This window comes from Gymnoscopelus braueri (genome assembly GCF_963280865.1).
Source record: "Gymnoscopelus braueri genome assembly, chromosome: 7".
NCBI classification, from domain to species: domain Eukaryota; kingdom Metazoa; phylum Chordata; class Actinopteri; order Myctophiformes; family Myctophidae; genus Gymnoscopelus; species Gymnoscopelus braueri.
In genome coordinates, this window is record NC_137608.1 from 17,573,470 (window position 1) to 17,599,694 (window position 26,225).

General features: G+C 41.0%; 2 protein-coding genes across 2 annotated transcripts in view; both read left to right on the forward strand.

Moving 5' to 3' along the window:
* Nucleotides 1-861: 861 nt before the first annotated feature.
* Nucleotides 862-13,052, forward strand: LOC308089278 (arrestin domain-containing protein 1-like). Its single transcript, XM_080433906.1, has 8 exons — nucleotides 862-1,022; nucleotides 2,933-3,043; nucleotides 3,824-3,874; nucleotides 6,561-6,715; nucleotides 6,959-7,141; nucleotides 8,873-9,049; nucleotides 9,517-10,111; nucleotides 11,419-13,052. The coding sequence occupies exons 1-8, from the start codon at nucleotides 905-907 to the stop codon at nucleotides 11,454-11,456; spliced, it is 1,428 nt and encodes a 475-aa protein (XP_080290032.1). The 5' UTR covers nucleotides 862-904; the 3' UTR covers nucleotides 11,457-13,052.
* A 2,141-nt stretch (nucleotides 13,053-15,193) lies between these two features.
* The window catches only part of LOC308087901 (histone-lysine N-methyltransferase EHMT1-like), a 30,799-nt gene continuing 19,767 nt past the window's right edge, over nucleotides 15,194-26,225 (forward strand). The window contains exons 1-7 of the mRNA XM_080432139.1: nucleotides 15,194-15,423; nucleotides 15,913-16,358; nucleotides 17,181-17,295; nucleotides 17,778-17,860; nucleotides 19,680-19,905; nucleotides 22,455-22,594; nucleotides 24,650-24,793. Coding sequence (XP_080288265.1) covers nucleotides 15,966-16,358; nucleotides 17,181-17,295; nucleotides 17,778-17,860; nucleotides 19,680-19,905; nucleotides 22,455-22,594; nucleotides 24,650-24,793 — 1,101 coding nt within the window. The 5' untranslated portion in view covers nucleotides 15,194-15,423; nucleotides 15,913-15,965. The remainder of the gene's footprint in view (nucleotides 15,424-15,912; nucleotides 16,359-17,180; nucleotides 17,296-17,777; nucleotides 17,861-19,679; nucleotides 19,906-22,454; nucleotides 22,595-24,649; nucleotides 24,794-26,225) is intronic.

A 26,225-nucleotide genomic window follows, 5' to 3' on the forward strand; every position in this document is an offset into this window, starting at 1 on the left:
ATTAAATTAAGTCATCTTGAGTAAGAAACAAGCTTTCAGTTACCAGGAAGGAGCTGCAATCACATTTTGGTAGGAGTAATATGATGATGCATATTACGGCTAACATGGCCTTTTAAGCCCCCTTTCCGCTGCAGCTTAAGCACCACACCACACAACACCAGGTATGCGTCCACTAGTATATTGGTCTAATTGGGCTATAAAAAGGGACACTTCGCCAAACCTAAATACAGTTTATGAAGTTGAAGACATGACAATAGCAAATAACATGGGTTGGCAGTGTTTTGAGTGTATTTTGACTGTGTTTTGTGTATGTGTGTACCAAAGTGTAACGACACACATTTTGAACACTGTCAGACCTTTCAGAGTATAATTGAGACTTTTATTCAGAGTGATGACATTTTTGACCAATACAAAAAAATAGTTGATAGCAAACAAACACTAAAGCAGCACAGTAGAATCGCAGAAGCAGATTTTTGTATGCATTTTTAATTAAAGGGTATGTTTTTCTGTGTGTTTTATTTTTATTTTTTATTTAACATCACATCTCTGAATCATGCAACTGGAACTATCTGAAGTCTACATGAGTCACATGAGTAGAATCGCAGAAGCAGAATTTCTATGCATTTTTAATTAAAGGGTATGTTTTTTGTGTTTTTTACATTTTTTCAATTTAACATCACATCTGAATCATGCAACTGGAACTATCCATAGAGTTAAAAATAAGGAACTATCTGAAATCTACACAAGAGTCACGTGACAATCAAGCATTCTTTTCTTCCACGATGGGGTTGATGACGTCACGTGAAAAAGGGCTGGACCATGATGGAAAGTCTCAGCTGTAAGTTTTCACAGGTGATTCAGTCCGTCTATCCACGCCACCCAACCTGTTGTGGTGGCCTCTGAAATGGGTAAACTACAGGTCTTTGAGATCAGTTTTAACAACAACAAGGTCGTTTACAGCCCGGGGGAGTCTATTTCTGGGAAACTAACCTTTCAACTGGCTCAGCCGCTGCAGTGTAAAGGTAAGCTGGTCCAAATGTTGTTGTCTTTTCCACAGTGTTTATCGTTATGGATCCTCTGTGTCCTAAACAAGGAAGTGGATGATCCGATCCAGTGGTGGAAAAAGTACTCAATTTTTTTACTTCAGTATTAAGTATCAATGCTGCAATGTAGAAACACTCTGTTATTTACTTTAATAAATACAATAAAATAATTAAGTAAATTTACTTTACCTGACAAAAGTATTGGAATCAAAATGTACTTAAAGTACCAAAAGTAATTAGCCCTGAAACATGACTGTCATACCATGACAGACGAGCGTCATGTGAACCATGGCTACAAAAGTAATATTACTCATTATGCAGAAATCCTCCATTTCATGTTTTCATAATGTACAAAATCATTTGAGAATAGCAGATCTACAAGCTCACAATGCTTGGCATTGAGATGCATTGTGAGCTTGTAGATCGGCTATTTTCTAATGGCCGGAATGATGTGGTTAATGTATGTTTTGTAATAATCATTAAAATCTACAAACTAAGTAACTGTAACTAAAGTTTTCAAAATTGTAGTCGATTAAAAAGTACAATATTTGCCTCTGAGATGTAGAGGTAGTAGAGGTAAAATTATTGAAAATTGGAAATACTCCAGTAAAGTAATTACATTACTTGAGTACTAACTTAATTTCCACCACTGAAGTGGAGGATCTAACATAATTTAGATATTGGGGGCTCAGTAGAAATGTAGGCTACTAATATATTGATATTATTGGCTACCTGTAAAGACCATGCTGTTTGGACAGTTGTGGATATTCTTTTGAACACATTTTATTCGTGTGGAATAGGACCACATTCAGATTATTATTTAATATTAATATATATATTTATACCTTTTGAATACCTTGATATCTGGACAATAGACCACAAATATTACATTCATTTTATGTGGGCTTCATTTCAGTACTTCAGGAAAAGGACGATATGGTTTTTGTACAGTCTAGCCTCTACACATTTAACAAGATGGCACTGGTTAATGTTTGTAGGCAAATGTGGTTGCATAATGTGTCTCAGTTTTTGGCAAAAGATCCTGAACTAAAGCAACGAATGCAATCTTTCAACAGATGAATTAGGAGAACCAAGTTTTTTTTTAACCAGATTTAGCTCGATATCAATTTCAGCAATTAACCAATGTCCGATTTGCCCAAAAGTTCCTCTTTGTGTTGTAAAATGCTTGATTCTGTTGGGGGGTGGGGTGGGGGGGGGGGGGCGGAAGTCTCTACATTTTCCATAAGAGATAAGATTAAGACAACCCCAATGACTAATGTGTTCCTCAAGAACATCACTGGTGTGAGTAACCAGTCCAAATGACAGAACAAGAACAATAGCTGATTCGTAGAAGTATAATTAGTATTTCCAGGTGTAAAGAATAACACTCCCTCCCTCCTGTGCGTGCGGTGTGTCTGTGTTGTGTGGGAGTTTCTGTTTATTACGTGTGTGGAGCTTCCAGTCTGTTGACATTCCTGTGCAGGTAGAGGTGGTCACAGTCTGTAGCAACATGAACGTGCTCTCTAGTCTGCTAGTGAAAATGAACCACCTGACTGACTGTGACATAAGGACTAATAAATCACTGATGGATTATGAAGCTTGCTTCACTTTCTGATGTGCCCTGTGCAATTTGTATTTAAGAACACACATTCATAATTGTGTGTCTTGACTTCATGGCCTATGCAAGACTCTGTGATCATCTGCTCTAGGCCAAAGTTGTCCCACTTTAACCCATTTAGACCTGAGGCCGATTCTACAAATGATTTTTCAAAAATAGCAGATGTGAGCTTGCAGATCTGCTGTTTTTGAATAGCCAACGCAAAAATCTAAAAGTGACACGGGTGCTTTCCCGGTTATTATGTTGTACTGATATTTCAACTTGCTTGCAGCGATCAAGGTGAACTGCAATGGTTTCTGTGGCGTCACTCACAAGGTTAACGACACGGCGTGGACGGTGGAGGAACAGTACTTCAACAGCACCGTCTCTGTGGTTGACAAAGGTACTGGCCTGCTCACTGCACTAGTGGCTGACACTGTTATGTTTACTGTATATCTAGCACCAGGCCTGGTGCTAGATATACAGTAAATATATTGGCAAATAATTTCTAGTGTTTGGGACTGTTGGGTCTTGTGTTTGGGAACTTGTTTGAAGTGCCTAATGGGTGGGGTTTAAGCCGTCATGGGCATTTTTCCGGCTGTGTTGTGAGTCATGGAAACTGAATAATGCATCAACTTTGAAATACCGCGTTCATAGTTTGATGTGTGTAGCGCACACACCCAACCATGATTAACTACTCAAACTTTATTTGCATAAACCTTAACCCATTTAGACCTGAGGCCGATTTTAAAAACACCTTCTAAATCCTAACCTAAGTTTTCGGAAAATCTTCTATTTTTTATTCAAAAAATTTAAGAAAATTCCTGTTGTTATATACATAGCAACGTGTAAAATGACACGGATGCTTTACCGGGTTTAAAGGTATAACAATGTATAGGCTTTCCCGGACTTAAGCCACAACAATTGCTGGTATTATCATCCTTCTTTTTTTCAGGGAAAACTTAAAGCTAAACTAATGAGTAAAGAAGTAATTATGTATATTATCTGTGTTTCCCACGTATTTGTGACTGTAAAATGGCTTCCATGAAGTTTGTGTGTACTGTACTAGTCAGCGTATTGCCCTGAGGCCAGGTTCGTCTCGTCACAAAGGAAACAACAGGGCTATTGTTAAAAAGGTTCCCGAGCCACTGACAGATGCTTATCTGTGTTCTCCTTGTCCCAGGAACTCTGAAACAAGGAGACCACTGCTTTCCCTTCAAGTTTCTCATACCAGGTAAGAGCGCTGAGTGATGGGGGGGGGGACTTAACACCTGTTGCACACATTCTTTCCTATGTATTCTTCTCCCTGTTTGCATTTCATTATCAGACAGACATGTCCAGACATGTTCTTATTTAGCCTAACTCTGCTCTGCTATGGAATATATATACAAGCACACCAGATTTGTCTGCTTAATTCACATACAGAGTGTTTTTATGGGAATTTCTATCAATGTGTCAGCCTGTCGGGTATATTTGATGTTGTATGCAAATCAGTGTTCCCTTACATTTATTTGTTGCAGCCAGTCACATTATCAGGGGGAGCATGTCTGTTCCTTTTCCCTCATGCTTTAAGTTTATGCGTCATTTCGAACCTTACTTCTGCAAACGAGGCTACACTTTCCCATACCATGTTGACAATGTCAGAATGCTGATCATGTTGACTCCATGTGGATACTACTAACCATGTGCAATATCCAACTAGATCATAACTGATTTCCATTGTATCGGTATGCAACTCGGATGGCACTCAAAATGAGTGCCATTAATTAGCTGCATTTATTATGTAATATTGTTGACTTTACCACTTAAACCCTACCATCCCTATTTTGGGGGGACGTTTGCCGTAAATAGCCTGTAAATCTAGCCTGTAGATCCTATTTTTGACGAATAGATTTGGTGTAGGGGAAAAGAGAACAAAAGTACAGAGCCAACTCGGGTCACATTTACCAAGTATATAGGGTTTCAGTGATTTTATTGCTGAACTGTTGCTTCCTGTATTTTAGTGATTATGTTTATTACATTTCGTCACATAGCGTTTTTTGGGCATTTAGCCAACATAGTAGAAAATAGGACTGAGGGAACATAGGGCTGACCTCCTATTGGGACGAACACAAAGCTCTTCTGACTTCTTCTGAATCTAGTCATTATGTGGATTTTTTTTATTTTTCAGCATATTCCTTTGGTCCAGCACCCCTCTTTAGTTTCTAGGATGTGCATGTAAATCTTTGTTGATTATTATTACTTGATACGGGAACAAACAAACAATGGTGTAAACCTATGACCGGCTTTGATTTGTAATTACCCAAGCCATATTAAATAACCACATACCGTTGACTACACTCTACTTAAGCTTACTTGTCTTTTGTTACTTCTCTTGCCTGGTAACTGACATATGGTTCTTGGTGACATGTGTGATGTCTCTTCCACACCTATGGTTCTTGTGTGTAGCTTAACTACCCCAGCCTGCCACTGTAACTTAAGAACCTGTGTGAAATACCATAGTTGTTGATCTGACGATTATTTTAGGGTGTGTTTAGGCACTATTAAAGTGTGTTATTCAAAATAAATTGATTAGATGAGTACCTTTGGAAACTGAACTCTCTGCATTTTTACAGATGCAGTGAGTATACCAAATCCAAAAGTTATATTACATTATTCAGAATGGAGGTTTTCTATTGAAAGTGGAGGAGGATGCCGTTTGTTCTTCTGCCACTGATAAGCCTGTTCACCTTCTGCTGAGGAAGGCATCAGTAAGCTCGGGTTGTCAACTGCCTCTAACACCTGTTCGTTAACGACCTTTTGAAATGGCATCAACTAATGTTTCAGTTTGTTCCTGCAACACAAAAAGCAATTTAACTCAATTCAAGTCAATGCTTTTCTATTGTGAAAACACACCTGTGCTATGAGTACAGTCAACTGGAAAAATGCTTATCTTGACAGTGAGATGTAGATCAAAACACAAAGTAAATAAAAGCAGTGCAACACGACAACACAATAGAAGTGAAGGTAGTATAGTAGAATATAATCTAAATGGCCCAATGTTAAAGCACTTGCTAGTTATTTTTTACCACGCTCATGAAATTGCTGTGTTCTAGCCTCAACCATGAACGCCATGTATTATTTTCTTCTCCTTTCTTGAGGTTGATAAATTATCTTTGTGGGGTTCCCTTGCCTGATTAAACTTGGTGCCCCGACCTGAAAATGTATTTTTTTGTTTACTAAAGACTAAAGGGCAGGGCAGACCCCTGTTAATGAACAAACACAATGATTACTTGAAGAATGTAGAGCTGCAACTTCAATGTATTCATTGTTTTTTAAACAAACATATATCACTTACACCCCCTTTTTATTTTGACCTCTTAATTTGAAGTCTTCTCCTTTTCAAACAAAGTGGTCCCAGTCCGTTTTGTTTAGTCATGGACTATATAAGGTCACTCGTTTTCAGATAACCTCTTCCTGCAATGTGAGAGGAACAAACTGAACCAGTTCTTTGTACCGCCATGAATCTTAATCTGTTGTTTGAAACCTGTGTCAACTCAGGACCTGCTTCTACAGGTACCTATGTTTACACCTGTTCCTAGAGCCTTTGTCAATGAAAATGACTTCATCTCACGTCATGAGAAATCCATTCTGACCTAGATATGTTAGGCTACATTGATTGATTTTTTCTTTTATTTGACTTTACACCTCATGGTCTTACAAGACACTAAATTATTTACAGCACATGAAAGACTTTTACTAATTAACTCATAAGCCTCTGTAAACCATAGAGCTATCCCTACATACTGTATATAAACTCTCAAATTGTCAGATGCGAGGAGTTGACATCAGGTTTTGTTTACATTGTGGGTATTTTCATTCATTCCTATAAGAAAAGGGTAATCCTAATCACAATGCTTTTGACTCTTCCACCACCACAGCCTCAGCCCCCACCTCCTTTGAAGGCAACTATGGAAAGATCATATATCGTGTGAGGGCTTTTGTCGACACGCCAAGGTTCGCTAAGGACTACAAGATAGAGAAGCCCTTTTACCTGCTAAGTCTTCTCAACCTAAACGAAGTGCCTGACATATGGGTGAGAAAGCCACTGCTGGGTATTCTCTCACTAACAGAAGCCCTTTGTGTCACTGTATGCTAGGCCAAATGCGCTCAGACTTGTTGGCGAGTACTTGTATCACAGTAGTATCCAGAGATAGAAGAATGGATCACAGTGACATTATTTAACATTCTTTTAATCCAATTTAAGACTGTTATTGTTTTTGGTTTTGTACTAAACTGAAATAAAAGTTTGTGATACTTTTTTTGTGTGCCTCTGCAGGACCCCAATATCTCTGCAGTGTCTAGGCAGTTTACCTACATGCTGGTGAAGACGGGCACTGTGAACCTGCAGGCCCAAACTGATATGAAAGGCTACACCCCCGGTCAGATCATCCAGTTGACCGCTAACATCCAAAACCAGTCTGGGAAGACAACTGGAAATGTGGAGGCCAGTCTAATGCAGGTAACATGCCCTGGATTTTGAGCCCAGTTTGGTTAACCACATCAACCCTGGCGTCCCTATTTTGGGCAAATTTACAAAAAACTTGTAATGATTTTTCAATTCTCAAACATTTGTAGAAGTAGCAAAGATACTGTAGCTTATCTGCGAGCTCACAAATCATCGTGAAAGGCTTTAGGATATATTTTTGATATCAAAGAGGTAGACCCTGCACACCCAAAAAATCTAAAAGACTTCTTTATTGGCACAAAATGTACATATTTTTCATAAGGCATTAGATGGCCGGCTAGAAGATAGTCATAGATGGTATATTAGGAACTGGAGCTTGCAACAGACCATCTTATGTACAGTTATAAACTAGTTATGCCACATCCTTGAAAATAAACATTTTATTTGGAGACAGACAGTCATACTCCTATTTGAACAGGGATAAACAAGAGCTCTTTCATTGTCCAAGGTCTCTTCTTAGATAACAGAGAAATAGCGTATTGTTTAATACAAGTATGTAGGAGAACATTTTTATCCTACAGTCTAAAGAGGAATGTTGACAGTGAAACAGCATTGAAAAAAGAATGGAAAGAGAAATATGCATTCCGCCGTGCTTTTTGCCACAGCGCACCCCGCTGTTGCCTGATTTGTGATTGTCTGTGCTTGTCATTTACTCTAAACATGGATAAAAGCATTCTTCAGGTCTGGGTAGACTTATATGTGGGACTGTCAGTCAGATGTAAATTATTTACAAAATAATTGCTCAGCCAGATATTTTTGCTGTCCAGTTCTGTCCCACAGAACTGGACACAGGCCGTCTGTTGACCACCCACTGCTGTTGAGTGAGTGATTGTATCAAAGGCTTTCATTATATTTAGAAATACAATGCCCTATATTTAGTTTGGCTCTCATATCTGCAAAAGATGTTGTTATAATTAGAGCCCAACCAATGCCAGATTTTAGGATCCGATTCTGATTTTAGAGAGTCCTAGACCACCGGATGTTTTGACCAATATTTTGCTGTTGAGATGAGCAATTAGTTGTTCTCCCACACGTCTCTCAGCAACCTTAGATGATACAGGCTGATCACAATGACAGTATCACGTGCGCTGAAGATGGATGTAACTATGGTTAATTTTCAGACAGATGCATTGATAACCTTGATAATAGATATGTTACAACATTTCTTTTTTTTACATGATAATCTTTCAACTGTCGTTACCCCACATTCAGCTATGCACTTCCAGATGTATTGCTGTCCTGTCGCTCTTGCTCTACAGTATTTAGGAAAGCATAGTCGAAATGTTGTGTTATTGGTCTGATGTCTTTATTGATGGTTAGCTATATTGCCGATCCATATGGCCCCTAGGGCAGGAGCTCATCTCCTGGACTTGACACTTGTATGTTGCAGGGACTTGCCCCCAATCCAACCCTTGAGATGCCCATTCTTTTATAGTCTTTGGTATGACCCGACCAGGGATCGAAACCTATCCTCCCAATCTCAAGGCGGACACCCTAACCATAAGGCCACCAAGCTTTTTATGAGCTACATAATGTATATACAAGTATATGTTTGTATTCAAAAGAGGCATGTGGATTTTAAAGGAATTTCATCTCTGGAATAAGGCGCCTCAAAAAATATGTATATATTCGAAACGAAATATAGTTATCTTCAGGCATGAAATGGGCAAAGAGATTAAATAGTAGCTCGTCATTTGTATTTTAATAGTGTTGTGTGTGTTCCAGAAAGTGACCTACGAGACCAAGAAAGCGACCCATGACATCAGGGCGATAGCTGAGGTGGAGGGCGGCTCCATCAAGGCCGGCAAAGATGCAGAGTGGAAGGAACAAATTATAGTCCCTCCTCTTCCTCAGTCCTCCCTGACTGGCTGTGAAATCATCAAGATTGAATATTATATTAAAGTAAGTCACAACTCACAAGTTGCCTATGAATTTATGAATTTAAGAGACATTGATCAAAATGAAAGTGAATTTTACACAGGAAACTTGACTAAGATTTGCTACAACGAACAAGGCTGTGTTTTAGTGTTATTGTTTTTATTGTAATATAATTTGACTGGCTATCGCAATGCAATCCATTGCTGGATGGTCTTGCAATGCAGCAACAGACGAGGCTCATTGAACCACATGGTAAAACAACTGTTGTTTTCCACGTAGCAAATCCTAGACCTAGAGTTTACTGAGTTAAGGGCTGTTCACTCCCAACTCAAGTGAATGGCAAAGTCCACACCACAGGTATAACAAAGACAATGGTGAATGATATAGTGCTTGGTGGGAACAGCCCTTTACTCTTATCTTTCATGACTTGTTGTAAATGTCCTCTATTAGATGATATGCCTTTAAATTAAAGTGTCTTTCCGAATACCCAGGTCAGTGTCAAATCTCCAGAGGTCACGCTGACATTGCCCGTGCACATAGGGAACGTCTCACTGGACAAAAGAGCGCGAAAGAGCAACAAATCAGCCACCTCGACCCCAGCTTCGGGTGAAACGACAACCTCTGCAGCAGAACCAACCGCCACCACTGCCACCACTGCCACCACCCCTACGTTAGCCCCTCGCACCGCCCCGAAGCCAGCCCCCCGGGCCAGACACTCCTCTTATTACCCTTCCCCCAGCGCCCCCAGCGCTCCTCCAGCTGATCACCACCTGGGAGCCGTAGGTGGGACGCCCGCCGGGGCTCCAGGTAGTGACTCCCTCCCCACCAAGAGCCACTCCCAGTTGGGCACCTCGGGCCCTCATGCTGCCATTTCCCCCAGTGCCTTCAGCTACGCCCCGGGTCTCACCTTCTCCCAGAACCAGCAGCAGAACAACCGCGCACCGGCAGGCTCCAGCAGCGGCCCTCTGTTCTGCGTTTCTACGGGCGCCACCATACCTTTCTTCTCCGAGAGCGGTGCCAACCCCATGCCCACGACGTGCCCGCTCATTCTGCCTCCAGACTACAGTTACTCTGCGTATCCACCAGGTCAGTGTGTGTTGTGTTTGGAAATATATACAACAGAGAATTAGAGCAACCAAAAGAAGAAAACAAAAGGAATTACTATATTATTAACTGCAATTTTAAAATATCTTATTTTTTCCCCAAAGCTGACTGTTGGTTTTTGATAGTTGTAAGCTTTCCCAAAAATAATTTAGTTTGACCTCCATCTGTCCATCATTCACCACAGCTGTGTTTATATCTGAAAGCATGTCATGTGTTGCGTTTCCTTCCCAATTCCCATGAACACACTGTCATTGTCAGAAATCAGGAAGTAAAACACAGACACTACAGTAGTTGGTATCGGTTTTGTTACATTTTACACATTATTTTCAACATGATCAACCATGACCAAGCCCAACTCGAAACCCGACCACGACCATCAATTATAAATACTAGTCCATACCCGTGGGGGGATATGCGCACATGATCTGGCGGGTCATAGCTCATAGCTCGCAGGGCCATCCCACAGCTGGGCTGCCGTAACCATGGCGACATTCTTTTACACAAAAAGGCTAATAAACAGCTGAGGTTTGGTGAAATTTAAAAACGGGCTTCGCTGTTCCGTGGGCATGGTAATGGTCAATGGCTGTGTGCAAATTCAGATCAACTGCTCCAGCCACTGAGGAGAACCGGGCAGAACCAATTTTGCCCTCACCACTACACCACCACTACAGAGCTTTGTAGAATTATAGTAGGATGTGTCTGACCCGTTTGGGTAGACACCCTCTAGGTGAGAGTAGGGGTCAGACACACGCAAATAATCAATCAATAAATAAAAAAATCACACCCAGTGTGAAGTGGGCGGTGTGGTCACAGTGGTCATCACAGTGATGGAAGTTCACTTAAAGAAAAGTAATATTGTGGACCAACCATTGTACACCCCTAACTTAAAAAAAACAAATGTTTTTTAAGTGCATAGTCCTATTTATAGGGCTATGCACATGTGTCATGTTTCACTAGCCAATCACAGTCCTGAATAGACTGTGATTGGCCAATCACGGTGCAGGGTTAGGGGGTACACTGGTGGCCAATCACAGCGCAGGGTTGGGGGGGTGCAATGCATAGAGTTAAAAATAATAGAGAGGGCACGAGATCCAAACCTCACATATAGGGGCGGTTTCACCGCCCAAAAATCAATAATCAATGAGAAATTTTCAGGCTGATCTAACTGCAGTTTCAAAGGAGTTTCTAATGATGACATTATCTAGAAAGTGTGGTCTGGGACTGTTTGTTCGGGAATCATGAATCATGAGTACTATCACCCAGTCTGATAAGCCTCCTTTCTATTGCAGTCGCCCCACCTTCCTACGACGAGAGCTGTAACACATGAACCCTGAACAACAGCAGATGGAGAGAAAGGACTGGCAACTGCCCTCCACCATTCAGGACTGTGAACTTTCAATCCACTTAATCCAATCATCATGTACAGTATACTTAAGATTTTGCTAGCTGTGTGTCAGAAGGAAGAGTTCAGTTTTAAAATGACATATTTACTGCTGAATTTTGCTTCCAAAATGGTAGCAATTTGAGGAATGGAGGATAACTGAACATGTTGTCGTTTGTGTTTTTCAAATATTAGGCAGTGGCCAAAAAAGCAGTTCCCCCCCCAAAACATTATGTTGTGATGAAACCCTTATAATCATGACATTTTAATTTACGTATTAGATAAGTTAACTTTTTATAGTGAAGTATTTTAAGTTGTTTTAAGAAAAACCACCATCTGAATTGAACTGTGATAAGTGATTTGACTCAAACCTTGTTGTCACAAAGTGAATAAGTGCACAGACTACTCAGCTCTTGACCAGATACACCTCAGAACACTGTTCATGGTCAATCAACACTGCTCTCCTCTCCATAACACTGTTTTAGCACTTTTAATGTAAATGAAGGCAATGTGCCTCTCTCTCTCTCTCTCATATACTGTAACTGGAGCCAAGTTTTTAGTTGGCTCTGGGTGATTTAGAATTGAGCACTTAAAGATGACGTCTGTGATGTCTAATCTGAAATGTGCAGGAATGTAGTTTTATGTTCAAAAATACACTGTGTAATACATTTTAACAAGTCATATAATCTATTACCGACACCCGATACTAGATTAAATGTTTTTTAAAGGGGTAGTTTTTTTTTCTTCTCCCCAGTGTCATGTTTGCTTTTGGCAACCTTGTTTGACTTGTTCTTACTTGTGGATACAGCAGTGTCACAACAAATTGTACTCGTACTGCTTTATAAGGGATTCAGTAACTCCACTGTAACTAATGCACCATTCCGTTTTTTTAGCCTTCCAAAATTCATGTATATCTGATTATTTATTTGACATGTTCATCTTATGATTCAAATGTTGTATCGAAGTTATTATGGTACATAAATGTACCATCCTGGTGTTCATTTCCTATCCTTACTTACAGTACTGTTTCTTTGTTGCAAAATGTTGCCTATTTGGTTTTAATAAACACTTTTGGTGCAACTTAGACAGATTCTCAGTGATGTATCCTGGGTTCACTGGGTGTTTCGGATCTCGCAACATCATACACCCTCGCCCAGGCGACCCAGCCGGGGGTGATCAGGCCCCGACTTGTGTCTAAGTAGCTTGTTTGGTCCACGGATCTCCCCGCTTGATCCACAGCCATCTTGACGCCTTTTCTGCCGCGTCGGTGATGTTTTTGATGGCTTTTCTGTTGTACCATGGTGTACCATGTACCTGGTGTTCATTTCCCATCCTCACTTACAGTACATGTTTCTTTGTTGCAAAAATGTTGCCTTTTTGATACAGTTCTATGCCAATGTACTGTATTTAGTCTTATAAAGGTATCTTTAGAATTTTTGAAAAAGTGTAATGTAACATACATGCAGAAAGATGGAGTTTTTTTTTTATTGTTTGAAACTTTTAATTCCCAAACTGTATGCTACTAATAAATCAGTAGAAGGATCAATTGTTAAATTCTTGATTCACACATTAATTTGACTAGAACTCTCATTTCATTTGCTTTAAATTGCTCTGTGTGCACAATTTTTTTGTTGTATGAGACAGTAGTGTGTATATATGCAGTACGTCTATATAGATGAACATTAACATGAGACAAAAAGTTTAGAACAAAAAGGTATTGCCAAGACCCATTTTTACGTCAGAGAAATAATATACCAAACACACATTTCAGAACTTTGTTTTATGTATATATTATAAATATAGATTCATAATATTTATGGAATTCCTAGCTTTATAACTGTATAGGACTGTTTTGTATTTGACCTTCAATCCGATACCATTGTCTTTTACATTGCCCTTATAATAGGTTTTGATGCTACTTTTTTTCGGGTTGTATTGTGGCACGTTATTTATAGAACTGTTTTACATTTGAAAATATTATTGCTCTTAGTCATGGGCTGTTGGGGTTGTCTAGAAACTCTTGATTAGTAGAGCAAATAACTGTTTATAAATGATCACTAAACCCGTAAGATATGTAATTATAACAATTATGATCACCTAATGATCAAGAAATAACTGACAAAACACAGAAAACAAACTATTGATCAAAAAACATAATTGTTGGTACTCACATTCTCACATTCTATTTTAGTTTCTCAAAACTATTTTCACTACTGTATGTTTGGGTGGGGGGGGGGCGGGCAGTACAAAAATGATGTCTTGGAATCTCATCAATCTCATAAATCACCACGCTTTCCGTAGTGATCTACAGCAATGTTTCTCATTTTTGTTTCATATCAAGGCTGCGAATCCCAATTTCAAAATATTTGCCAGTTGGGGACCCCATATGTTTGTGTAAAAAATAAAATAAAAACATTTTTTTCACTATTTTTTAAAGATTCTCCAGAAATTTTCGAAAGTAAATACAAAATATGATTAAAGTCAAAGTGGTTGAATGGATTTTTGATGCTATATTATTTACTAATTATGCTGGGGACCCCCTCAAACCCCCTTGAGGACCCCTGGAGGTACCCGGACCGGACCCCACTCGGAGAACCACTGATCTACACTCAGTATGCATGGTAGTGATGACAGTTAATATAATCACAGTGCATCAGTCAACACGACGAGGAGTAATAATGTGAAACACAATGGCGCCTCCCAGTGGCCAATTCAACGCACTGCTGCCTCTAAAAGCATAATCCTCACATGTTGAATGCGGCGCATCTCACTGAGCATGCTCTCACCAGTGTTGCCATGTCCGCTTATTATAAGCGTTTTTTTTTTAAAATGGTTTCTAACGTGTAGTTGCTTATTTGTGCTCGTTTCTAAAGTGTTTGCTTATTTGTGCTTGTTTCTAAAATGTAGTTGCTTATTTGGGCTTGCTTCACAATCTTTTAATTATTTTAACCAGTGGTTCTCAAATAATGTCATGTCATGACTCATGGACCCTCAAATTAATATGTATAGTCCCTAACCCCCATCTGAAAACGTGTTGTGCCAGCTAGGGAGCCCCATACCAGATGTGTGTTGTTTAGAATGTTTCAAAAAAATATTCAAAAATATTCCACATTTTATTTCAAGATTTTAAAAAAAAATACGTTGTGAGCTTGTAGATTGGCTATTTTCATATATATTTTATAATAGGTTTAAAATGCTCATATGGCCTAGTACAATGGTTCTCAACCAGTGGTTTTTGAGGGTGTTCCCCAGGTGGTCCCCAGCTAAATGATGGAGAGTTGGTATGGACCCTCTAGTCTAGATCTTTAACTCTTGAGAGAGTTAAATTATTGTTAAACATCTGGCATTACTTAATTTACAAGAAGTCTACACAATTAGAGAATGTACAATAATTGTTATTTTGATTTTGATCAATGTTGTACAGCATGGAATTGTGGACACAATCCAACAATAACAAAATATTCTAAGTTTTGGGTCTCAGAGGCTAAATCTGGTGGTCCGTGGCTCAAATGCCGAATAAATAATGGACCTTGATATGAAAAGGGATGAAAACCACTGGCCTATATAATAGTGTCCTAAAAGTTGCTTCTTTTGGACTTGTTTTCATAGACCTGGCTGCTTGCTTCTCTCACAACATCTGGCAACACTGGCTCTCTCTCACTCAGCCTCATCACATGACCAGTACCAAGCCGTCTGGGTGGGAGAGGAAGGGGAACATTGCGTGTCTGTGTCCCCCTGGCTGCCCCCCTTCCACGGTGTCCCTTAACAATCCACACAGACCGAAGGCTAGAAGGAGGTTCTAAATCTGGTCAAAGTTTTACTGCCAGGGCCTTAGTTTCCCCGGGATCTTCTCTCTGTTTTCATAAGTTCTCCTTCCTTCACTGCGGGTGATCTCTCTCTGACGTACTGCTCAGTAAGTTTTGACTTTTGTTTTTGTTTGTTTCCCCTGTTGTGTCAGTTTTAAGTTCCTCTCCTGTTATGTAAAAGATGTGGCACCTTTTGTGCTGCTGCACTTGCATCGCATGCTTGATGCTGCTGGCTCTCTCTGCAGGGGTTGGTTGGTTGAGAAAAGAATGATCGATGCATCATGTAATGGTAATGTGTGTTGTGCGTGGGTCGAGCATTGATTTCCTGCTTCCCTTTAGTTTCTCTTTAAATGCAAAGTGAGTGGGGGGCTGTGATTTGTCGTCGCCCCCCCCCCCCCACACACGCACAGTGAAAATAATGAAAGCAATTCAAATGACTTATTTTTTTTAAATACTATTAATGCATATTACATTTCATGTTGCAGTACTCATATATATATATTAAATCTTCTTGCAATTGTTTTCTTTTTTCTTTTTCAATTCAAATGACTCTTAAGAAAGTTTACACTCTCCTCCCCTTTACTCTCCCCTCCCAGTATCCTCAGTGTGGGGAAGAAGAACAGAACCCCTCATCCTCTGTAGAAGAACCATGGACTCCGATGATGGAGTCAGTGAGGGAGGGTCTGGTGGTCCAGGAGGCAGACGACCCTCTAACCCCAGCTCTGGAAAAGCCAGTGGAAGCAGCAAAGCTCAGAGAAGTCCCCAGGGGGGCAGTGGCAGTGCTCAGAAGATAACCCCCTTCCACGGCTCGCCCATCGCCAGCAATGGCAGCCTAGTGTTCCGCAGCAGACAGCCGGGGTCACCGCCAATGAGAACCTATGGTACGCCACGTGGTCTGCTCTTTGGAGCGTCAGCTGGAAGCCCTGCTGTGGTTCCTCCAGACAGTGAGAAAACATCTGCTCCTCCCCTGTCATCCTCCTCCGTAGCTTCTACTACACCAGCAACAGGCAAGACCAAAGCCACAGGAAAGCCCACTGTTAAGGTAATTATTTATAGCAGGGGTCCTTGAGGGGGATCCACAAGGTTCCCAGCAATTAAAAAATAAATAAAAAATATATAGTATCAAAATCACTTAACCACTTTAACCCATTAAGACAAATTCAGATTTGACAAATGCCTTCTAAATCAGTAGTTAAAAATGTTCAAAAATAGCAGATGTACAAGCTTGCAGCACGGCACGAAGTGACGCGCTGTGAGCTTGTGGATCTGCTATTTAAAAAAAATAGCAGATCCACAAGCTCACAGCGCCGACGCTAAAATCTAAAATGACACCGATGCTTTCCCGGTTTTAATGGGTTAACCCTATTTTATACTTTTGGCTATTTGAAAATTGCTGCAATCTACATGCTCAAGGCGTCACAACTTGTAGATCTGCTGTATTTGAAACGTTTTGAAAAATCTTAAAAGTTATGAAAAATGTGGAATAATTTAGAAAAATGTTAACGACACAAACCTTCTCTTATAGACGAATCCACAGAGCCGCTGCCTGTAGCTGCGGTGTCGCGGTGCGGAGCGGCACCCATTGACACCGCAGTAATGATTGCCGTTCTGTGGATTCGTCTATAGTGGTCCCCTGGCAGAAACTATTTTCAGATGGGGGCCCGCAGCCAAATACATATCAATTTGGGGGGCCCTTCCTTGACAATACATTTTTTTGAGAACCACTGATTTATAATGTATAGATCTATAGAATGTACAGCATTTGTTGACGACCACTGCGTATTTGCCCTTTTGCTTTTGTCATAGTTTAAGACTTCATGAAGTTGTTTTGTTGTTGTTGTCTTTATCATTTCTCTTCCTGAAGCCCCATGGCAGTAAGGGAGCAGCCAAGTTGAACAGGTCTGATCGGCTCAAGACTGAAAAACCCTCGCGGAGCCGCAAGGGCAAGGCTGTCCCGCCTGATAACAAGCCACAGCCAGGTTGGTCATTCTCAGTGTCTTTTTCTTTGACAGATTATGTGTGGAGTTGACCACATTCACCCTGGAGGCAGTGTTGATTTTGACAGCTAATTTAGATTTAGTTCTAGTAGTCATAGTCTTTTGAATAAAATTCCATATTTTAGTCATCTGAAATGTTTTAGTTTTTGTCTAGTTTTAGTCGACTAAATCTATAGTTTATTTTGTCGACTAAAATGTATTTTGGCGGGCCTTGATGGCGTCTTAATGGCTGATTTTACACTTGCTTGCATGCTGAAAATAGCCGATTTACAAGCCCACAACGCATTTTAAGTGTTTTATATTATTGTTACTAACTAGTATGTAAGTAGTAATAATAACGCTAACAATCATCACAATGACTGCTAAATGCCAAATGTAATAATTTGAGAAGCTGAACTTGTGAATTGTATAACAGGATGTATATGTTATGTATATGACCATTATCCATTCACACATCTCTCCAGCTGTGAAGCGAAAGAAGAGGAAAATGGGCACGTATAACTTAGTTCCAAAGAAGAAAGCCAGGGTCCTGAAACACCAGGAGAAAGTGAGTACATCGTCCCCCTGATCCGTCTTAAATATTCCTTTCTCTTGTATTAACGTTGACAAGACTGATCAATTGGAGCACATTTAAAGGGTCAGAAACACTTGGTTTGTGCCTGTCTTTACCCAGTATATAAACGATACCAGTATATAAACGAGTGTATGAACGAGTTCAGTCGTACCTGCAGCCTGGGGCATATAAACATAATTGAAATTTCCGCTACGCAGGTCATGACATTTTCAGTGTTATGCCTCAGGAGAAAAATGTGATCAGCATAGTCTGGACAGACTTTAGTATCTATAACCTGGTGTGATACTAAAATCTGGATTACAGGCAATACAATTTCCTACACACAATTTCTTTACACAGCCAATAGCACAAATATAAGCACACCAACCAGCTAAAAACAGGTTGACCTCTTACATTGCCAATGTTCAAAGCCCATAGGAATGTCATTTTGCCTTAATATGAATACAACTTTATTCACAAAGTGTCTACATACATTTGTCTACATGGACCACTTTAAGTGCTGCACCGCAGAATCTCTGGCTAAAGATACTGGAAGAGTATCAACCATTTATACCAGTTATACCAGTTATATGTAACTCTAAACTGTATGTGAACAGCTTGTTTCTCCGATGGTAACTGGTGAAGAATCTACTGCAATGTGAGCCATAAAAAGGTTGTTTTATTGCTACATGCCTGTGCTAGAAGAGAATTGATAGCAAACACTAATGTAAATAAGCTCAGTCAGAATCATCAATTCAAAAATACTTTTTAAAGAGTTTTGAACAGTAGACCTGTGGTAATGCGTGCAGTCAGAACTCAGAAGAGATATTCCAGTTAAATAATATGACTGTCTATACTGTACTGCATACATGTTGGAATGTTTTGACGTGGCACATTTTCAGTTGATCTTTCATTTTCGTTTACCAGTTTCTGCTCAGTTGGATGCAAGGTTCCTTACATCAACAGGAAATCAGAATTCAGCTCACAAAAACGCACAAAAAAGTTGCAGGCTGGAAATGTTTTAATGAGCGGCTATCTAGCTAGCCTGCGGCCGGCGGCTTGTGGAGCATCAGCTCCTATACAGTATGCCCTTATCACAGTGATAAGGACATTTAGCTGATGCTCTTATCTGGACAAACTGAGCAAGGAGGGGTTGAGTGTCTCACTCAAGGACACATTGGTTGCAAGCAGATCAGCTGACAGTCCTTTTTCTTTCAATTGATGCTAGCAATTGACCGAGATATGGCTATTATGCAGACATATCTTAATGGTCAATAGTTCTCATGTTTTTTGATCGTTGTCTTTTTACCACAGATGTTAAGAATGACGTGATTTAGTTAGCATGTTATTTAAACGGATGCTACTGTAGGTTCAGTGTTTACCTGGAATCGTTATCTCTTTTTGAGGCCCTACACGGTCTGCCCACTATTTATGTGATTATTTACTGTGTTTATTGAATAGAGTTCAGGGGCATTGGTTTCTGTAATAAATCACTTGCCCACCAAGCCACTATGTAGCCCAATGTTTTCTCAAACATTCTCATGTCAAGGACCCCCATTTTGATATGTATTTGGCCACGCAGAGTTGTCAAGATTTTCCAACATCTTAAAAAAATAGCCAACCTAAGGTCGGCTATTTTCAAATGGCCGGAAAATAAAACGGAGCTCAAGTATTTAATCTGTTCTGTATTTTGCTGGGGATCCATTAGAACCCCCTCAAGGACCACCATGGGGGTCTCCCTTGCTTGGACCCCACTTTTAGAACCACTGATGTATATATGCCTTTTATATGCATTCCATCTCGTCCTATTTAGAAAGAGGAGCTAAACACCAGCGTGGAGACGAACGGATCTGCAACAGATGGGGAAAGAACAGAGCTCCCAGTGGAAGCTCTGAAGGCCGAGGAGAAGACGACCCCCAGGAAAGAATTCAAGATGGAGACGGGCGTTGAGGAAGGCAGCCATGTGGAATACACAGAGCTGGCTTTAGATTCCCTGGACCTGAAAGCCCAGCAAGAGCTGCTCTCTCCCTCTCTCTCAGGTGAACTCTTAATGAATATTTATATGATGATATGATGATTAACTAGACGCGTCGCAATTCAGGGCAATTGCAGAGTGTGGTTGCACCGACGCTAGTCGCGGGTCGCTGCCACCGGGACTCGAGGAATACGCTGGGAGGAATACCGTCGGAGGCTGTGCCAATTACATTGTCACGTAACTCCTGAGATCACTTGCGTTTCATTTTGAGAGGATTGATCCCCCCAAAATAAGGTTTTTGCATCAAACGGTTACATTTTGAGCATTTGTGGCGCCCCCTATGGATCAAAGTGGAAATAATTTTGGGGATTTGTTGAGTAAACCACACTTGACATGTGATTCAAATTTGGGATTGACCGGACGTTTCGTTCGTGATTTGTAGCATTTTTGGTAAAACGGGCCCCTCCCGCTAACTTTGGAAGCCATTTACGGACGAACGGTAAGGACTATCAAAATGCCGTTTGGATATGTTTATCGCATGGGCCCAGAGATCATGTGAAATTTGGACAAAATATATGGGAGGAGGAGCTAAAAGTGTGTTTTGAAGAAAATTCAAAATGGCGGAAAATCTATCCTGACGCAAATGGGCGTGGCCTATATGGGGAGTTGCGTCATGACCCAAGGAATCTAGGGAAAAATACATTTTGATTTTACGACCTACGGTTCAAGAGTTATAGGCCAAAACGTAAAGGGGGCTGTTATAGCGCCACCATGTGGCCGATTAGTGTAATTATTTTTTCAATAATTTTGGACTAAATTATGAACCTCCCCTCCAAATCTGGTAACTCTAGCTCTTACGGTTTCTGAGAAAAAAATACTTGAATTTGAGTTTTTGCACTTTTTCATTGAAGCGGATGGGGAAATTTAATGCACTAATAAATCAATATCAATTAAACTATTTAACCAATCTCTTAGCAAAATACAAGCGCACGATTCCCGGTCAAGACGGTCATTTTGAGATATAGCACTAAATTGGGAAAAATAAACTGTGGGAGGAGTTACGGTTTGAAATAAAGTTTATCTAGCAGAATAATAATAAAGTGTAAGGATTACTATAGTCTGGTTGCCCTGTTAGGGCAACCACACTAATTACAATGTACTAGAACATACCCGTCTGGGGATATGAGCACCCAAAGTATGTGCAGTTTGGGTTATGCGCTGTGCACAGACAGTATATCAGGGATGGAAAGTGACTTTGTGCTTGGTACCTGCAACAGTTCTAACACACACACACGTGCGTCCCGTCGCCGCGTCGTGCCCCACACACACACACAACCCACAGCAAACACACATACACACACACACGGCCGGACCTGTCGCACCTGGATTCGAACATTGCACGTGTGGGCACTTGGGGCGCTATAACCATGGCGACGGCTCCCACAGGCCAAAAAGGCTATTAAACAGCTTGAATTTGGGAAAAATAGGTGAAAAATATGTTGCACGTTGTCTGCACATGGTAAGGATCATTGCCCATGTGCAAGTTCAGATGTTGTGGTGAATGCAGCGAGGAGGAAAACCCGGTCAGACAGACGGAGGTTTACTAAGTTATAGGAGGATAGGAGGATGTATACTATAGTCATTATAATCTCTCCCACAGGAAATATTATTATTATTATTATTCCATTACAGTCATTTAGCAGACGCTTTTATCCAAAGCGACTTACAATAAGTGTATTCAATATAGGTAGGGAACGAAAACTACTAATCACCAGAAGTCTTTAGTGCATTATCTGCAAAAACAAGCAACCAAGAGTATACCTAGCGCTAAGGTAAAAGTGCAATATATCAGCTACCTATTTCCTTAAACAGATGAGACAAAATAGCTAAATCAAATGAGCATGAGCTAAAACAAATAAGTGAATCGACTAAACAAGATCCAATAAACAATCCAATAAACAATACAGCAATAGAAAACAAGCGTTCGTACAACTAGTTAACAACAAGTAGGTCAGGCAGAGAGGAAGGGTAGTGTTTCCTGAAGAGGTGAGTTTTCAGCCTGTGGCGAAATATGGGCAGTGACTCTGCTGTCCTAACATCAGTGGGAAGTTCATTCCACCACTGTGGGGCCAGAACAGAAAAGAGTCGTGACCGTGTGGATCGGCCAGAAGGACCCTTGAGTGACGAGGCAATCAGTCGCCCCGAGGTGGCAGACCGAAGTGGTCGGGCAGGGGTGTAGGCATCGACCATAGCCCGGAGGTAGGAAGGAGCTGTTCCTTTCACTGCCCTATAGGCTAGCACCAGGGTTTTGAACTGGATGCGAGCCGCTACGGGGAGCCAGTGTAGAGAGCGGAGAAGGATGGTTGTGTGGGAGAACTTGGGGCGGTTGAACACCAGACGAGCCGCAGCTTTCTGAACAAGCTCCAGGGGTTTGATGGCAGATGCCGGAGCACCAGCAAGGAGGGAGTTGCAGTAGTCCAGGCGGGAGATGACGAGAGCCTGGATGAAAATATGTTTTCACAGGGCTTTTGTTACAGGTCTAACAAGGGTAGATATAGGTTAAAGAAATAAATGACATAATATGTGAATTTTTGTATATGGTCTCATCCCTAGCGTTGGGTGTGGAGGCCACAGAGACTGACCTTGCTGAGGAGCTGCCTCTCTGCTGTTGCCGTATGGAAACCCCGTCTACAGCGGACAGCCTGTCCACACAGGAGCAGACCTGCATGGCCGCTGAGAGTGTGGATGGAATGGTAAGACCCACCTCTGTGTCAATATAGGCCTCGTTCTCATTATTATAGTTCTGAATCTTTTTCATTCGTTTTTATTTCGTTTTCTCTTTTTCAAAATTAGCAAAATTAGCAGATCTACAAGCTTATGGATTGGATATTCTTGCTACTTTTGAAGGTTTCTAGACTAAAACTAAGGACTTTTTCTCTCAGATTTTAGTTAACTAATGACCCTGGTCTGTGTCAATATAGGCCTTGTTTCCATGACAACAAATCCCTGCACATCCGTGTGTAGTGTACTGTAGATAACACTGAATGAACCTGAGCTGTTGTCACAGGTCAGTTAACACATTGACCGCCAGAGGTTAATCTCATAATGTACTCACCAGTGCCAACGTTTTATTGTTGTTTTTTGTTTTTTTCACGTCGCCATAGACGTCGTTAAAATCCTTAAGATTGATCTGTGCACTGTTTGTAAACATCGCGGACATCTCCCTGTGTCTACCAGTCCAAACCACGTGTCAAACGGGGCATCCATTGTTGAGTTAGAACGGTTTATGTTAAACAGTGATCAGCGAGGAGAAAAACTACAATCGAAGAAAATGGCGTTTCAGTGTAGACTTTAGAATGGGAGCCGGCGTGATCGTCAAAACCGGATCCCAAATAATTCTGTTTCCGGTGGTGTTACAATGAAATGTGCCGTACCGGAAAATTGAAAAAAAAAAAAAAAATCGAAAAAAAGGAAAAAGCACCACAGCCCGTAGGCTACGGGATCGGCGGTTAAGCGTTGGATTTAACGGCCCGTAGAACTACGGGCCCGGCGGTCAATGTGTTAATACAAGGTCATCATTCTATTGAGAACATTGAATGGTAAAAGATACACTATGTCCAGTCCTTTTGTAATGAAGCATTGCATTGAATACAACAACGTGGTGTCTGGGGACCCCCAGGGGTTCTGGAGAGGGTTCCAGGGGGTCCCAGACTCCAGCTAAATGATTGACAGTTAAGAACCAGGTCTGTAACTCAACAATGTACTTATGGAACCAAATGGAAGGGTCCATTTGGTTCCTTTGTACACTCTCAGAATGATGGGAGTCCGTGGCTGGTATAACACAGAATGTGATGGATCTAAATGCTAGCATAATCAAGGCTGTTATTTTTTGCAGAGGGTAATTAAAAAAATAGGTATATGTCCTCAAGAAGATCTGAAGTGATCGAAACGTTGACGACGCAATAAAAATACAGCGTAGCTTTTTCAGCATCACCAATGTGCAGACTGTTCTCTTTTATGATACTTTTGCTTGTCTTGCACCTGGGCCACGGATGTGCCAGACACAGCGGGATTGAGGCATTTCCCTTCAGATTTTAATACAGTAGGCTGAACAGAGGCCAGTTATCTGCACAGAAGTGCTGCTGTGGCCATTTCTTTAAGAAGATGTTAATTTGCCCTGTGCCACCCTTTTTCAGCTTCTATAGTAGGAAGGCAGATGGGCAGACAGATTAATAGTGGAGACTCAGGAGAGAAGGATCTACAGTAGCACGACTCGGTGCTAAATCAGAAGAACTAGAGATTCTATAAGAAGTGGGTCTTAAGCAGTGGTGGAAAAAGTACAATATTTGTCTCTGAGATGTAGTGGAGACTAGTAGAAGTATAAAGTATAGAAAATTGGAAATACTCCAGTAAAGTAAAAGTACCTCAAAATTGTAGTACAATAGTACAGTACTTGAGTAAATGTACTTAGTTACTTTCCACCAGTGCTAGAGATTCTATAAGAAGTGGGTCTTAAGTTTAAAGCCCAGTCCAGAGCTCCAGACCAACACAACGGAATGACTTGCAACTTGCGACCACTTGCAACAGAATGGTAAAACTGGGGTTTGTAACTTACTTGACGGTCCACACCCAGGCGCCGACGCCGAGCCGCGACTGATTGCCGTTTCCACAGCAGTAATCATGCAATAATCATGTGATAAACGACAGACATAAATCTAATATTTAATGTCAGTAGTACACAATCACTGTGTGCTTCATGACCCTTTTAAGCCAGGGAACATTTACAGTATGTTCTTGTTTCTCTCTAGGTGAGTCGTTGCCAGAAGCGAGTGATGAAGCAGGAGATGATGCGGCCCTCCAACACCGTTCACCTGCTGGTTCTGTGTGAAGACCACCGGGCCGGCATGGTCAAACACCAGTGCTGCCCGGGCTGTGGTCTCTTCCTTAGGGCGGTGAGTGAGGACGGACGCCAAAATATGTACAGCTAGAATAATAGCGACGTCGGTTTGATATACACTAGGCCACTGACCCCCCTTTTTATCTGTTGGTCCCCAATATCTACTAAAAAGTCCTCACTGTTAATTTAACTCAAGCATTGTACAAACGAAACCAAATAGACCCATAAGGGTTACAGACTCTTAAGGGGCTATTTGGACACCTGATTGACCCTGGACGTGCAGTTGATTAGAAACACTGCATTGAAACATGTCCAGGATGGTTCTCTGCTGAACACACCAGCATTCAGAGACACCAAACACACCAGATTAACATTTATATTCAGATTAGCATTCAGACATTCAACTGATGCTGTTCACTAGACTATAGTATTAGTAACTCTACCTCGGCTCAGGAGGTAGAGCGACCCTTTGGGAACCATAAGATTCCCGGTTCAATTCTCAGCTGTTGGTGGATTTGTCCTTGGAAAGTGTCTTTGAGCAAGACACGTGACCCATAACTGCATCCGATGTCACCTTGCATGGTTGCCTCTATCATCGTTGGGTGAATGTAATGCACATTTTAAAGCGCTTTGGATAAAGACGCAATAGAAACACTAGCCTCAAAGAGACAACGATTCCAGGTAAACACTGAACCTACAACAGTAGCATCTGTCTTACCATTTACTTATAGCACTGAGTCTCAAAGTGCGTTCTGGGGACCCCTTGAGGATGTTCCAGGGGGTCCTATATGTTTAAACACTTAAGCCCATTTTATTTTCCAGCGATTTTAAAACGGCCAATCTACAAGCTTTGTCCAATGAGTTGTGAGTTAAAACTTGACATAATCTTCACTTTTGAGGATCCTTGGCACAAAATATTTTCCATGGACAAATACGTGAAAACGTTTGAGAACCACTGATTTGTATTACTAATGCATGAATAGCTGCTAAATCCAGGGATATGTGACCCATGGGTCTTCATGGGCCTACGGGTAGAAACTGTGCTGTTTCAATTATTTGTCGGCATATTTGAACTACTGCACTACCTTGCCAGCTGTACAGCCAACATATTGCAGTTGTCCCAGTAGATCCTCCTGCTCTATTATTCAACAGTATCACTTTTCAGTACTTGTCTTCAATGAATCACGCTTGATGAATCATTGTGCTCACTGAAGCATCAAATGTCCCGTGTTCTGATCATTTGTAGTGCCGTGAGAGGAGCTGCATTCAGGGCCATTTCTTTCTACACTTGAAACTCAAAAAACATAAGGGACTGACTATAATGGAGATGGTGAAGGACGATCACATACCCTATAACTGACGTTAATGTTAAAAGGCAAATCATGTACTGTGCCAAAGAAAAGTGCAGTGAAATGTCACTCCAGCAATTTGTTGCTTATACCTATATGAGTATTTCATTGTCTTGTACTTGCGCAGCAAGACAATGT